The sequence below is a fragment of the Perna viridis genome, chromosome 10, assembly GCF_037379345.1.
Source record: "Perna viridis isolate PV_CMFRI_1.1 ecotype Kerala chromosome 10, ASM3737934v1, whole genome shotgun sequence".
NCBI classification, from domain to species: Eukaryota; Metazoa; Mollusca; class Bivalvia; order Mytilida; family Mytilidae; genus Perna; species Perna viridis.
Window position 1 is genome coordinate 26155386 of NC_142454.1, and position 17348 is coordinate 26172733.

At 33.4% G+C, this 17348-nt stretch overlaps 1 protein-coding gene across 1 annotated transcript; it reads left to right on the top strand.

The window, feature by feature from the left end:
- Nucleotides 1-1103: 1103 nt before the first annotated feature.
- On the top strand, nucleotides 1104-17096 carry LOC148605157 (Y+L amino acid transporter 2-like). Its single transcript, XM_088549693.1, has 11 exons — nucleotides 1104-1310; nucleotides 3146-3774; nucleotides 5861-5986; nucleotides 6985-7084; nucleotides 7985-8029; nucleotides 9075-9198; nucleotides 10067-10170; nucleotides 12241-12337; nucleotides 14645-14794; nucleotides 16414-16591; nucleotides 16970-17096. Exons 2-11 carry the CDS (start codon nucleotides 3207-3209, stop codon nucleotides 17035-17037), a joined length of 1560 nt encoding a protein of 519 aa, XP_088405819.1. The 5' UTR covers nucleotides 1104-1310; nucleotides 3146-3206; the 3' UTR covers nucleotides 17038-17096.
- The last annotated feature ends 252 nt before the right edge of the window (nucleotides 17097-17348 follow it).

Below are 17348 nucleotides of genomic sequence, written 5' to 3' on the forward strand. Positions count from 1 at the left end.
ACACATTGATAATCAAAATTTTCGAGATTTCTTGTGAAGGTACGATTTTCAGTGTTTATTTAACTGAGACACAGTTTGGTATATACACAAATCATTAAAATTCTTTTTTTTTCAGTTTAGTGGGATGATTGCTCATGTCTTGCTGGGTTTTTGAGGTTTTCAAATTTAAAGAAAATATTCATGGTGGAGAAATAAAATTTTATTCAAAGGAATGGCACGCAAGTGTGGCTTTTAAACGTAAGAGGTATTGACCTGCATAGACCTGTATCTGTGACGAATATGACGCTTGATTTTCAAGGTTTAAAATTTTATTTATTGAAAAAGAAACCCTGCTTTTCCATCAGGTTGTTATATGGAGTACACGATTGCCACTGCCCTTGCCTTGAACTTTTAACATAATCTTTTAATACAAACGTCAAAGATGCATAAATCGATTAATTTGAATCCGTGGATCTTGAAAGTGTCGATAAAACCGTTTATTTCCTTCTGATGGCATGGCTGTTAGGTTATCGGGGTATATTCGAAAGTGTTGTAATTTTAGAAATAAGTGCAGTGGTGTTCAAATTTCATTGTCTCCGCAATATCAATATGTTTTCGATGGTCGTTGATAGGCTTGTTAACAGTGTGTGGGCAGAACATGTGTGCATTATAATTGAGTCAAAATATGCATAATTTAATCTGAAAAACGTAATTACAGATTAGAACCAGCTGTGTATTCCTTACGCACTTTAGTTTTATGTGTTGACATTTATTAAGGCATATATTACAGGCAAAAGTTCAATTATTATGGAATTATCATTTTGTCCAGCCCAGCTTTCGACAAATAAGAATTCACCAAGTTGACCATAACTAAGCAATGGTTGGTGAGCTTTATTCAGATTTGGTGTCATGAAATTCCAACTTAACCTCTTCGTTGAGAATGTTTTTTTTTCTTCCTTTGAAACATTGGCTTAGGCTATAAATATAAACATGAATTTCCCCTTTATATATAGTATCAAACTGATCTGACACGCAACGCTTATTTCGCATAAATTTTGAGAAAATCGAAAAGAATATCGGTCAATTTACGGTCAAGCTTTAAATAAAAAGTTTAAAATATGCAATATGACAACTACAAACATTTAAGTTCGCATTGCCTTCGCTTCTTTGATCACGATTGAACCGAGTGATCGCTGACCTAGTTTTCATTGATCACAATAAAGCGTGTAGGATTAAAATAACTTCATTCATTTGCTAACATGTAAAAGAGCTGATGCAATCCAAAACACTAACCATAGTAACGCTGGTTCATACTTCTGGAGAACGTGCAGGTAAGGTTTGAAAGTATCTTTGTTTTCTAGCGTTATAAAATTGTTTTTGTTTGTTTGTTTGTTTGTTTTTATGATATTATATTTTCTTTTGTTTATAGTTCGTTTTGACAATTTTCATTTCGACAAAACATTTAATTTACTTAATTTGAACCGGGAAGTTTAAAAATGTCATATTTCTGCAAATGAAATACTACATCATATTTAGTACTTTTAATATAATCTGAATATGCCATGCTGGTGCATGGTTTCTCGGGCATTACATATCATTTTTCTGCGTGTCCATGCATAGTTCAAAATTTTGCTGACTGTACATAGCTCCTACGTTGGAATATTGACTTCTTATAATAAATAAATGTAACAACAAAACTACCGAACACTAATCCGATTCAAGTGAAATCCAAAATAAAGCTGGCAAAATAGATATGACACCACCGGAGCAGCTGGTACCAAGGAGGGATTCATGGTCTGAGGAATTTCGGACAACATTGCATGCTTAGTATATGTAATCAGAACCACAATATGCACAATCTGGCTCTGTATTTTCATATCACAAATGGACATTAATATTTTGGAGGGTAAATAAATAAGATTTCATGCAAAAAATTGTTTCCCCATTTTTACGGGGGCGTAAGCCCAGCACGTCTTTCATTGGATCTGCACCTGCATACTCAGCTACATAGTGTTGTATCCTATCAACTTGTAGATGCAGGATCGAACCAAATATATCTTGGCGTAGCGCAAGTAAGGGTTATAGTATCTGATTTTGAAACCGGTTGCCAACCTCTATCCGAGCACTCGGGATAATATCACCTTTGAATTCGTTCGTTTGTCTGTCTGTTTGTTGTTTGTAAATATTTTTATAGATTTTGATAATTAATTACTCCAGCAATTCTGGAGGTTGTTTGGCCAGTTATTTTCTGATTTACTTGGTGCCATGATTCCAACCTCTTGTAAGGGTTGATAATTGATATGCTCAATTTACTTAAATTTGATGTGAAGCACATTCATTTGATTTATTTGGGTATTACATTAATAGAATTATTTCTCTATTTTTTAACCGACCATGCATTTATTTTTTTCCTTATAGCTTTATTCCAGAAACCAGGGTCCTACATTATTTTTAAATTTTCAATCCCCAGTCCAAACCGGTCTCAAACAAAAAAATCAAATAGCTGCTACCCAAGTAAATACATGTATTATTGGTTTTAAAAAAAAAATACCCATCCATATCAAATTCAGATACTGCCTATGGTAGAAATAATTCATGGTCCCCCCCCCCCCCCCCAAAAAAAAAAAAACAAAACAAAACAAAACAAAAAACAATAAAAAACAAAAAAAGAAAAAAAACACCTAACAAACTTTGGTGGGTTTTTGATATGCATGAATTACATGTACCTCCTTAGATTGATTTTTTCTTGAAATATGCAAGTATGAAACATCAATCTGACAAAAAGTCAACAGCAGATATGTATTGTTAATTACTTACGTAACACCAAATATAGGAAAATCGGAACGAGATTGGCAGCGAATACTGTTTTGAAAGGAAGACGTACATTGACCTTGGTTTTCAAATGCGGTTAAAATTACAATTTCACAATAAACATTGACGACTAAAGCACATACCTTTGGAAAGAGTTGACCCCTTAATTTTGTTAAATACTTTGGATTTACCATGTACATATAACACTTTCTAATTTTCGATATTAACCTCAGTGATAAGGGATTCGTGTCACAAGAACTCAGTGAGTATCTAGGTTTATGCATTCCCGAACGCATTCCACATCGGATTTAAAGTGGATGCGATTTTATCTTTCTAGTTTCTACTTTAATTGCAGATGTAAAAACCCATGGGTAGAAACTAGCCGACATTTTGTAGCAAAAAAAATCATTAACAATATGACGACATCAAATAAGTCACCTACCGCTAACGGTAGTCCTGTATCTAATGGTATTTCAAACGGATTTTCTAACGGTGCTACAATGAAAGACTCAAAGACAGACCCATCGGACAAATTAATTCCTACAGAGGAAAACAAGGATCTAATAGTGACTACAGTCCGACTAAAGAAACAAATAAATTTATTCCAAGCTGTTTGTATAATAGTTGGAATTATAATAGGATCTGGAATTTTTGTGTCTCCGGTCGGAATCTTACTGAACGTTAAATCGGTCGGAATGTCCATCGTCATGTGGGCAGTGTGTGGTGTGTTTTCAGCTCTGTGTGCATTGTGTTTCGCCGAACTTGGAGCGTGTATTCCCGAATCGGGAGGAGAATATATTTACATAAAAAGAGCTTTTGGAGACTTTCCTGGTTTTCTTGCAATGTGGATTAATTTTGTTGTAATTTGTCCAGTTTGTGTTGCTGCTTCTTGTCTCATTTTTGCCACATACATTTTAAGACCATTGTATCCCGATTGTGACCCACCATCTACAAGCATCAGACTTTTGGCAGCTTCAATCATTTGTAAGTAACGTTATTACGCACATACATAAATCACGTTCGTTACATCCGTTACCAGGTAAGAACAGAAGATTTGGTTTTATATTTTCTTGGTGAATCTTTGATAAATAATAAACGTTTAAAAACTTACAAGATTCAAAGGAAGAATTGTAAGTTTGTACATCGCATGACTTCATTTAATTATTGGACACTATCCAACAATCAAATATGAAAAGAAGAAAAACAAAGACAGAAACGACAAACACAACACATTAAATAGAAACATAAAAAAGATCAGTTATTATAAAGAAATTAGGAGATAAGATTGGGTGCATCGGAAGGGTAAAAAGCTTCCTCTGGTTTTGGAAGCAGTCACCGGGCCGTTAATGTCATTTGCGGCATAACTAGGAAAAAGGTTACCATGACAAAAGACACGTATAACGAAAATGACATGGTGTATATTTCAATGAGAAAACAATCCCATCTGGATGGAAAAGGTCAGCTCAAGGTCGTATTTGTCCTCGATTTAGCGATTCAATCATGACCGACTCCGTAATGAAAACATTTTATCATATAATACGATAAATATAAATATACTTTTGTCCAGTTCATATACCCGAAGCCCTGTGCAGGTCCGGGTGTTGAAAGAATAGGCCTGCAGCAGCGCTAAGCTTGTCGTAAAAGGCGACTAAATAGTGCTCAGAACCTTAGCCGGGGGCTAGGGCGCTCTGCCCACAGAGCAACTGGGACGTGTGCCCCAGGTGGTGGAATGGGGTACCCCTGGTGTGTTACATGCTAGGGTTGTCAGGCTATAATACGGAAAACCTGACCGCAAACCATAGTGGTGCACCGTGTTGGGAAAGATGCCACGTTCCTCGCACGTTAAAGAACCCTACTGTGGTATTCTCCCGGAGTAGGAACCATAGGGCTCCGCCACAGGAGGCTAAATTGCCCGACCCTACCCACCTCTCCCTATTTCCAGTGGCAATCAAAATTTGTCGACCCCATTGTCCTTGTGTCCCATCCCTTTTTCATTTCATCATCATTTCATGTTCATTTTATCATCAATTTCATGTTCATCGTCTGAATATAGCTGAAATATTGCTGCTCGGACGTTAAACTCCAACAAACAAACAAACAAACATATACCCGAATATATACATAGATCAGAATTCACCAAATTTGGTCTTGACATGGGTCGACATAGGGCTTACATGTATTTATAGTCCTTCCTGACACGTTTGGTCAAGTATCATAACAAAAAGTGTGTCCCTTTCTGAACTTGAACTTGATTACCGAGAATATGAAATATTATACAAATATTATGAATAATACTTCAGATAAAGATAATTGACGTTTGACATAACATACGACTTATGCATGACCTTGTTCCGAGTATGCATGATCTAATGTTGACACTAAGCGCACTTCTCATTTCCATACGGTTAAAATCACATGGGGTTGAGTAAAGGAGTTTGATGCAAAAAATTATCAAAAATTCGACTAAAATTCCAATTCATGAAACATGGATGGCCATGAATAGTAAAATGTACAAAAAATCGTTTTTAAGTCGAATTGTTGACAATTTTATGGATCAAACTTATGAACTGAAGCCCTGCAGTTAAAACACGGTATTATATTTTAAAAAAAATTCCTTAGTCGTATCAACTTTTTTCATTAAGTTAGGATTCGTAAAAACAGTTTTGAAAAGTTTTAGAATTTCATCAATGGTATGAAACATGCCAAAATGACAGTCACTCAGCGGCGGATCTGAGGAGGGTTCCAGGGGTCATTTTTAAAGAAAATTTGGTCAGCTGGGTTCAAATTTTGGGGAAAAAAATAAACAAATGCTGTCCTAGAACCCCCCTTATGAAAAAATACTGAATTTGGAACCCTCTTTCTGTGTCAATTTCTGGATCCATCCCCGGTTCATATACAAGCGACTTAATCTATCCCCGAAAACTCGTTCATTTACGATGCGGCCATTTTCTCTCATATAATCTGATGATGTGGTATCTAGTTCATCATTGAGACTTTACGTACAGCAACCAGTAGATTAAAATAAAACTGATCATTAAAAGCACCTAGTAATTCGACTGATCTGTTGTAGGTTTACTCATTATAATCAACTGCATCAATGTCAAGTGGGCAACTAAAGTACAGATTGTCATCACCGCCAGCAAACTCATCGCCTTAATCACTATCATCATCATAGGCTTCGTCTACATTGGACAGGGTAAATATTTTATGAAGTCAGCAGATAATAATCAAAGTATAATATTGTAATCCGTAGAACTTCCTTGCGAACCTTTGAAGCAGTAACCACTGGCTTGTTTGTCGGAGACCGGAAACGATCAAAAGATGTTTTCAGGCTCAGTTTCAAGATATATTTACCATATGATATGGGTAGTTTATCTCGAAACATGTGCCAGTGTTTAGGTGGTGAAAACAATGAGAAAATAGAAAGAGGGTTCTATAGACGAGATCGATCTACCAATAAAATGGTGTCAGGCAAATAAGATCTCAATTTTCAATGGTTCCCGGTTGGATATATGGCTGATCAGCGATATGATGTGGGACTGATTTGGGAGAATAAGAACTGCTGTCTTAACCAAGACAAGCTGATATTGTCGCTAACTTAAGTCTGTGTCGTCAATTACAATCTACTGCCACGGTATGGTTCAATACGAACGAAGCAAAACAAATTAGGAAACAAATACTAAAGGATAATTCTTTTTGGTTAAAATCGAAACTCGTTTGAATATAAATTGATAATTGTTTGGTTTACTGAATAAGCTCATCTGAAATTTTCTATCGCACTGAACTGAAGATGAATGATTTAGAATATGTACAGATTTATTTTCCCATGCATCAAATGGATAAAAGCAGTTGGTTGTGATAACAAATGTGAAGTGTTGCTTCTATGCGTCATTTAGATTACTGGTTTGGTCACCACAACACGTCAACAATTTGATGCAAGCCTGGATATATATAAATTAAATAGACAATCGCGATGGCATTACTGATGGAAAAGATGGGATAAAAGCTAATGAATCGTTATCGGATTTTGAATTGCTATGAGCGTATTTAAAGAAAAAGCATCTCTAAAGCGCTGAACTTCTCTGATATAAAAGCCTTGAATAGTTTATTTGTCGTTTTAATCACAAGAAACTGTTACATAATGTATGATTCAAGGAAATACCCTTAACTACAAATTTGGCATTTGTTTTATAGGTAGCATAGAGAATTTCGAAGATTCTTTCTCAGGGAGCGACTACAGCGCTGGTGCGATAGCTGTATCATTTTATTCTGGATTCTGGGCATTTGGGGGCTGGTAAGTAGTCAGAATTATCACTCTAGTTAAAAGAACTACTATTTTGTGTCGTAAGGTGTTAAGTTTGAGTCGTCTCTTTAGTTATAAAACAGAATAGGCCCCAATTCAGCACATGCTGTATTATTTGGGCTGCAGTGGGGCACAAGCCTGATTTATGACATTATTCTTTCGATTCCCGGTTTATGGTACTTAAATGATAGTAGATGAACATGGCATAAAGAGAAAAAGTACACCATATTGTAAAACGTCGATGCATTTAAAATATTATAAGAGGGTCGTGAGAAAAGACAGTCGATAAACGAGGACGGGCATGACAAACGGTGCAATGCATATCTTTACCATGCAAATTATTTTTCAACATGACATGCAATGCTGACGTAAAAAAACACTACATGATTTTTAGATATTGTTGGTTGTTGTTGGTTACCATTTTAAGGTGGCAAGTGTCTAACCCAAACACGCATTTATTGGTTACATCAGGCATGTAATTTACAGCATGTAAAATAGTGAAGTTCATTGAATAGAGTTAGCGTCACAATTACCTAAAGAAATGTCTTAGGTAGAAAACTATATTAAACCTTTCAAATATTCGAAACCAGGGGTGTTTCAATCTACTAGTATATAAGCCTGATAGAAAGCTTAAAAATATCCACTTTACTGTCCTGTCATGGTCATTGTATCCAAACCACCTCTATTCCCTGAAGTAAAGTATTTTACTCGCTGTAAAGTGAATAATGAAACAAAGCGCACTGCTCTGTTGTTAGTTATGTTTCAATTCCTCTTGTCATACGAATGCATTTTAGAAGTGCCTTTCTTTTAAAATGTTTTTTTTTGTACTTTTGTAACACTGAACATTGTCTCGCATGATATTTTTCACCGTGTTTCTAATATGAATTTCAGGAGTTATTTGAACTTTTTGACCGATGAACTTTTAGAGCCACACAAGTAAGTAATAACCGATCATGTTCACGGAACTTACGTACACGTATTCTTATCTTACCTTGTAAGCCAGTGTTTAAGTATAAAATTAATTCGTAGCTAAATTTAACATACAAACACAAATAAACGTTAGGAAAAGGGGCAACGGGGACAGTAGGAAGTGGTAGTGAATTTTTAAAGGAGATTGAATATTGGAACTACCAGAATGTTGGAAGGACTCTATTTCTATACTACGTGTTATCAATCAAAAAATTTATACTATACATTGTGCAGAAAGAAAGAAACAGCCAATTGCAAATAAAATTTGGAGATGTGATATTAATCTGCTGTTGCTGCATAGAAAAGATGTTCATCACGACCATATATCCAAACGTGAAAGCAATAGATCCGATTTTGGTACTGAAACTGAAGCAAAATAAAACTAGAACGAAATTCTATCTGGCAACACTGAACTAATCTGCTTTGTCAGGTTTTTTTTTACTTCACCTAATTTATCTTGCCCTTTTATTATTTCTGTAAAAGTATATTATTTTACTAAAAAGTGAACTTTATCAGCTGATTTTATTACTAGTTTTATGTTGACAGTTTTTGTATTCTAACATGCGCGACCTTTCAGTGAACTCAGTTCATACATACGGTCAGATTGTGTTTTGTTATTATTTTTTTACCATTAAAGTTGTCAAATTAATGAATGCCTACTTACATGTATATAATTTGCATATATATATATCCTTTAAGTTAGTAGAGCATACCATATTTGGACTTGTTGAACCTAATGAGAAGTAAATGCATTGGAATTTGTTGTTTTGATATGCACGAGTCTTAAAAGGGTTTATTCTTGAATGTTGCATTTTTGCATTGCGCTATGTCATGTATGATTATACAGCCAGTACTCCAGCAATGCTAAAGGTTGTCTGGCAAGCTATTTTCCGACTTGGTGCCATCTCTTACGTTGTTGGAGTATATGGTCGGCTGTAATCGAATTTATTAACCAACATGTCCCCACGATTGATACCGATACTTGTTCTAAAATTTATATAAATATTTTCAGGAATCTCCCACGTGCAATAATAATCTCGATGGCAATAGTTACCACAGTGTATATAGTTGCCAATATTGCCTATTTCTCTGTGTTGTCGCCAATCGAAGTCATTAAGTCTACTGCCGTTGCCGTTGTAAGTATTAAAAGAGCAGGGAGTACTAGTAAAAATGATTGAATATGTCTCGCTTAATGCAGTCAAGAACAAAACAAACGAATCCAAAACTTCATAAATTAACGAAAGTTTACCTTTCAACGAAAAGCGTTTGCGTGCTATCTCACTGGTTGCCATTTTAAGAGCTATCTATATAATTTTATTGCGGTAACAATTAATGCTTGACGAAATGTAATCGCTATGTATAGATAATGCAAATTATAGTTTTTGTCATGCCCAATTTTCATATCCATATATAGAAGAGTCAGATTGTCTATCCTCTTTTGGACATTCCAAATGTGAAATCAGAACTGTCAGGTTTCATTGTCATAGCCATGGTTGACATTTTTTTCTTCAATCGATATTATAGACCTAAAAAAAAAGACTCGTCGCATACAATTAGTTGTAATTAAAGTGGGAGAAATGTACCATAAGGCACCCAGGAATGGTGGGGCATTCCAAAGGACCGCCATTCAGGCTAGACAGACACTATGAATGACTGTCAGTTTAGTAGGGGAGCAGTACATATTCTACTAAAGAAACGCATTGAGAAGTTGCAAAGATATAGACACTGGGTTGTCGTGTTAATATACAACAAAATTGACCAACGAAGACTTTTAAACGTTATGTCGAGATTAGTAAAAATACCGGTACATGTATGTGTTTGGTTGTAACAAAAAATGAATTGTTGAATTTACAGGTTTTGTGCTAAAAGATTAATTGGCATCTTCGGTTGAGATGGAAAGTCACAATTTGTTCCAACTACAAGTCGTGCATATATTTCCTTATTATATCTGAGTATTGATTAGGGTAGTTACATGATACTTAAGCCTATTTCTTTTGTTTACAGACCTTCACAGAGCACACTGTAGGAAAAATTACATGGTTAATTCCTATCCTGATAGCAATATCTGTCATGGGGTCAATGAACGGGACAAGTTTATCTATGTCAAGGTGTGATATTTGTATAGTACTTTTACTGACTAGTGCACTTTATGCATATTTGATTAAAATGAAAAGGTTAGAATTGAAATTGAAACTTAGTTTTGGATATGATACTGTAGGCGTTGAAAGGGTTAGCTACTTGACGGGGAGTGTGCCAATTAAGAACGTTGTAACTAGCAGGTTTTATAAATATTCTGTTGATTTTTAGTAATCAAACAGTTGCAACAATCCCATTTTTTCTATAGACTATGAAAATATAAAAAAATAACACATTTGATCCCTATTCTAAAAGCAATAACTGTCATGGGTTCAATGAACGGAAAACTATGTATCTACATCTAGTTGAGATACTTGTAAAGTATATTTACTGACTAATGGACTTTATGCACATTCTATAATTAGGTTAAAATTGAAATTTAATGTACTTCAGTTTTTTTTATACATGATTCTAAGGGTGTTAAAATGCCAGTCATTTTAAATAGACGGGGAGTGCGCCAACTAAGAATTTTGCAACTACAAAGTGTCCTATAATATTTCATTTTTTTTTAAATAAAAAGGAAATGTAATCACACCAGTCACCTTTACAGACCCTTGCATGCAATGTGAATTGACATAATTCTGATAGCAATGGCTATCATTTGTTCAATCTCAAGGTTAAAACTGATTACAGTGCAATTTACTGTCATATGTACTTAACAACAATGTTTTGTAAGTGTACTTAAACCTGCATCATTTGTAAGGTGTGTTTTTAATATACATGCAGCACTCAAAACTACCACTGTCTGATTTTATAAAGATCACTATTTTTTTTTAAAATTTTTTGCCAATATAAACAGGGTAACAGCAACTTCAAAATCAAGATAATCAGGCCCCAGCACCACAAAACTTTACTTAAGTCTGAGAAAATTCTTAACTGTGATGGCACCAATTTCAAAGACTTTGATTGGAGTTACTATGGAAGTTAAGAATATTCTCAGACTTAAATATTGTTTAACTTTTGTGGCCCATCCTGACATCATTAGGTTTTTGTGCACTGCAGATACTCAACATATTCCCTAGCTTGAAATCTAGAACAAGGTCACTCTAGTATAAACTATAATTTGTTCAGAGATAATTATGACATGTTTCATAAATACTATTACAGTACAGAGATCTGATTAACTTACTACAAATGTACACGTGTCTTTACAAATCTAGTGTCCTAATTATTCATCTTTTTGTACTGTCTGTTATTTAACAGATTGCAAACTGAAATACAGTGAAAACCAAACCCCCTATTTTTTACTTAAGTAGCAGTCTTTCTAAAATTAGGCATAAGGTGATTCATGCATGTCAAAAACCAACTGAATTCAGTTTTATTTCTTGTCCAGAAACAGTTATTGATGACATAACCTTAGTTTTGGGTTGTTGCACTTTTCAGATAAAAATCATATAGAATGTATATGAAACTTGCACTTTGCAAGAGTTATCGTTCTTGATTTGCCTTTAGTTTGGTTGATTTTATGGAATTTGAATGGATTTTTTTTTTTTTTAAAAGATGCAGATCTGAATGCAGCAAAGATTGTTGTCAAGTTAAAAGTATAGCATATGTAAACTGAAAAAGCATGATTTGTTTGGTGGGTTTTTCTTCTTCATGAATCACTTTACCATTGGCAGTGTCTGAATTTTATGTGGAGTTGTACTTCAAGAAGTGTCTGTTGCAGACAGGTTTTCAATTTGTTCCTGGTTCAGTTTAGACACGTTTCACTGTATTACAAAAGGTATCTCAGAGTCTAGGAAAATATGAATTTTTTAAGACTGAATTGACATGAAACTATTGCTATTTTACCATTGAATTTTATGAAGATTGAGCATATCCACTCAAATTATTTCTAGAGAAGGAAAACAGGAACAGACATATTACCCTGAAATCTTAGATTTTCAATGACAACCAAATTTATTGAATTAGTAAGTTCAATGTTGAAAATAAATACAAAAGTATTTATTTCATGTATATTTAATTGACTTCTAGAAAATGATGTTGTGATCAGGAAGATTTTATCTTGTTTCCTTAATTATGCCACATTTTACTTTTTCCAGATTGTTCTTTGTTGGTGCTAGAAACAACCATTTACCCAGCATTATATCTATGATCAACTACAGATTCTTGACTCCAGCTCCTTCTTTACTCACTATTGTAAGTTAAATATGAAGTTGTAGGGATAGCACAGAAGTGAATTTGGAAAAAGTCAGACACCAACCATTTTATCAGTAAGGGAAGGAAGCTGGGATCTTTTTGAAAAAAAAAAGAAAGGTCCATATTTTTTGAAAATTATTTTTACTAATCCATTCAAAACAATATGAATAATGATTCTATGTTTTCCCCATATGCCCAACAAGACAGATTTTTAATAGAAATGCTTCTGTAATTTGAATAAAAATTTTGCTGTAGTGGGAAAACAGAATTTCTTGTCTGACAACATCCCAGCACCCCAACCCTCAGATTAAAATTTCTTGATATTTTAATGAAAAATTCATTTAAAAAAATTGAGGAAAAAAAATAGAGTTTGATGGTTTTGATTTTTTAAAATGTGTATCCATGAAAGACCCAGGCAGTAGGTTGCATATGTCAAATTTTGTTTCCAAAATATTTTTGTCCATTTGAAATTGCAAATTCATGTTATTCATTTTTTTTAAAAATGAATTATGGTTTGTATTTTACTGAAATTATTAACATAAAAAGCACTTGAAATTTTAAAATAAAGGGAAATAACTCTCTATGATTTAGTTGATTAGTTAGGGACCTTTGAACATGTATTACGAGTCGTCCACTTTTGAAACAGAAAAATCCCTGTTGTCTCTTACATAGAAATGACTTAAACATTTATTGGAGCAAAATTAGTGGAATAAAATTTACCCTGTGCTGCCTAAGACACAGGATCTGCCTGGTTTCTACATGGACACTCTATCACCCAACATTAATTTCAGTTGAAAATAATACTGTTTGTAATGTTTGAAAACAACAACGAAAAACCATTTTAGATATCTTTTAAAATGAAATTTAAGTGTAAATGTTTGTAAGAATGAGGCAAAACTAGAAAAATCAGAAAACCCTATCGATCTGACAATATAAATTCACTCAAGGATGTTTTCTTTATTCGATAAGACCATTATCTGATCTCTGCATCACTGGATTTGCTCAGAAATTTTTCAATAGAATGTTAGAAAAATGAGGTTTTTGACAGAGTTATCTGCCCTTGAAATGTGCATTTAAATGAAATCATAACCTAATGCACCAACATGATATGGAAAATCTTGTCCTTGATTCTGATGGTGCAAATAGTCAAATTAAACTTTCAAAATTGTGGGTTTTTCCATACCCAATATCACCAACTGCCTGATTCTTACAAAGACTGACACTCAATTATCCAATGGGATAGGAGTAGCAGCTGTTTTAATTTAACTTTTACATGGACCTGTACTCTGTTAGAGAATAGCAGTTCAATAAAAGGTTTACAGCTGTAATCTACAAAGACATCATGCAAATTCTTGGCGTAGAAATGAGTTGAAATTACATTTAAACAAGTCAGTGAAAATCCCATGCAGCTTGGGGAATCGTTGGTAAATGAACATTTCAGTAAGCAAGCAAATATGAACACTACAGATTAAAGTACTTCTCCATGTTAAACCTTGCTAGCTTAGTGATACAGTCCCTGAACCGATCCGCGCAATGATTTGACGAATCGATGACTGTTGACTGATTGATCACTGATGGATTGATGGCAGATGACCGGTGACCGATCTGATCGCAATTTTGTTATGTAAAATGATGTAAGATCTGTTTGAAATAAAAGAAATGTAAAATAAAAGTATGAACACACTGATGTTGAAATCTATTACATTATGTAAATATGTGTAAAATTGACAAAAAAAACAACAAAAACTGTAAAATACAGTGACTGCTCTGTGATGCAATCACCGGTTTAATGGATTGGATTGACGGATCCATGACTGTCCAGAAACTGATCGGTGACTGATGACCTATCACAATTTTTGTTGCACGGATTGGTTCAGGTACTGTAGCTGTTGAGGGAATTTTTGAAATTACTACACTGCATTATGACCATAAACAACCTCAATAACCAACAAAATAAACACCAAAATTTAGTTAAGTGCAGTTTAGATTTTAGAGTTATCCCCTATATCAAAGTCATAAAATCAAGAATTCAAGTGATAAATGTTAGAAGTATAGATATGAACTTTTGATGATGACTTACCAGGAATTAATACGAAGTACAATCAATAATTGATTTTAATGTTTACTTCTAATGGGAAATAATTCATGGAAAACCATGTTCTAAAAATACATGTATTTTCTTAGTACAATGCAATAAATGTACCACCTTATCTCCTATTTAACTCTTAGGAACATTTACTCTTGTACTTAACATTTATATATTTTATAGAAAACTTATCTAAAGGAGTTTTTGTTTTCATTTTTCAGTTGGTGCTAACAATTATCATGCAAGGATTTGAGAACATTTTCTACCTCATTGAGATGATGGGTTTCAGTTTCTGTACAGTATTAACATGTGTATTTGCTGGCCAAGTTTATCTTAGATTCAAAGAACCAGACTTACACAGACCGATCAAGGTATATATATCAAAAATATTTTTGTCAATAAATCTGATCTTAAGGAGGTAGACCTAGGGTAAAGGACATAATTCTTGAAATTAGTAATATTTTTGTTTTACATTCAACATAACCAAAACCTATCAAGCTTTCATTTGAAACAGAATGAATTCAGTCCAAGTTACTTTGATGCTTACATGAGATTGATGCTAAAGTGCTAAATACAATGATTTGTAAGAGTTGTGTCCCGTACCCTAGGTCTACCTCCTTAAAGTTTTCAACATAAAGTTTTGAATTGCAATTCTAAAATAATATTTCAAAAAATTTTCTTAACAATCAACTGACATGTAACCATATTTAGCTAATGACTATATGAATGTATATGATGGACATAATTCTCAAGCTGGAACATGATTGTGCATAAAGTATGCAAAACAGCAAACAATCATTTCAAAGTTATGTCAAATGAAAAAAGAAAACAAAAGAATGACAAAAATTAACAAATAAGAAAATTACAGCACTTTTCATTGGGATATCATCTGTTTTACTTAATTTTAGATATTAAAAAAACATTAAGAAAATAAGTACCTCCTGTAATGTTTACAATAGGGCTTGTAAGTCTCATTCTCTATTAATAACTGATCCACAATTTCTGCTATTAGTTAGCTGTCTTTGTAAGAATCATTTAAATTCTGTAATATGTGATTCACCCTAAAAAAGGCTACATATTTTTATTTTTGTAATTAAGTTGTTTTATGGGTCTATATTATGAAATGTGTAATTATTCATTCAAATCTGCCTGCTCTTAGGAGATAATCAACATTGAAAATCCAATAGATTCTATTGTATTTGAGTGTCATTGACAGAGTTATCTCCCTTAAATTTTAAATATACAGTGCATTCTATATAATTTTTACCTCCTATGAACATGGGTTGTATGAAAAACTGCATGTTACTTTCTGTTTACTATGACATTTTTAACAAAATATCAAAAATAAAAATATGTAGGCTTTCCAACCATGAATCACATTCTGCATGATTCTTAGCTGGAGTACTACTTAAAAGCATTCAAAACCTAAGACCATTTTGTATTTGGTTTGCTACTTCTTAGTACATCAAAATTAAGTTCATTTATCACAATTTTCTTCTTAGTGTTATGAGGCATACTAATTAAAGTTTAAGAAAATAGTACAGTGTCATAGTTGTATCATCATATTTAAAGGTTTTTATTGATGGGATAGTAGTCTTTACTCTTTAAACAACCATTTCCTATGTTTTTGAATGGGAATTAGGCACTGACCATTTTTATACTTGAGGGGGGATCTGGAATTATTTTGAAAAAAAATAAAACTATTACAAATTTTAGCAAACATAATTTTTTACTCAGCCATGAACAGAATAAAATTATGATTCAATATTTCCCCTCATACTTAACAATGTTGATTTTCAAATGAAATTTTTAAACATTGGCTGCTACTGAAAAAAATTAATAACTCAACATAAAATACAAGGTCCCCCTTGATAAGAAAATTGTGTGTCTTGGGAACCCATTTCGTTAAATCACAGTATTGGGAAATGAGACTTACAAGCCCTATGGTACATGTTTTATTCTTAATGTAATAACTTTGTTTATTTTTCAGTTGCCCATAGTCCTGCCAATTTTCCTATTCTGTGTTAGTATTGTCCTGTTAGCTTTGACAATTCACCAGAGACCAGATGAAAGTTTAACAACAGTATTAATGATGGCTCTAGGAATTCCCTTTTATATCATTGGAGTTGGATGGAAAAATAAACCAAAAACATTGGAAAATACTAACTGTAAGTAGCACTACTTGGATAGAGTTACCATTAAGATCATTTTGTAGGTGGTTGTTGAAAATCTCAATCTTTCAAGTATAAAAACAATTTTTAGCTCGGACATGGAAATATTCAGTTCAAACAGTTGATAGAAAAATTAGATTCCTGGTAATTATAAAGTCGTCATAACGCAGTTTTAATCACCAGCTTGGAGTGATGGGAGAAAATTATATATGTATTGTAACCATGGATATATGGCTTCCCTTTAAAATTAACCTGGATCTAGACTGTGTACTCCTTTCCTGAATTTGTTCTCCCTTTCTCTATTGCCATTTTCACATATGGTTGAAACAAGGAAGCACTGCACTTATTTATTGTCTCTTATTTGTTTTTTTTCAGACAAGATAACAGTGTTGATACAGAAGATATTAATGGTAGTACCAGAGGATAAAGACACTGAATGGTAGATTACAGACAGACAGACATTTGTACATTTGTAAATAAAAATCATTCTTGATTTCATGAATCTACCTCGTACATTCTATTGGTTCTAAACATTCTTTACAAGAGTTATTTTTTCTAACCAAAGAAGAACAACAATAAAAAGCACTCCATCTTTAAATGAGAGCCTTATAAGGTTCATACAATGTTACTACACATAGCCATATGTCAGTTTCTCTGGAGATTTGAAATTACCTAATTCCCAAATTCCTACAAAATTTGAATTAAAATGCAGTGTAGTATGCATGAGTGATTAACCAAAATATTATCATGAGTG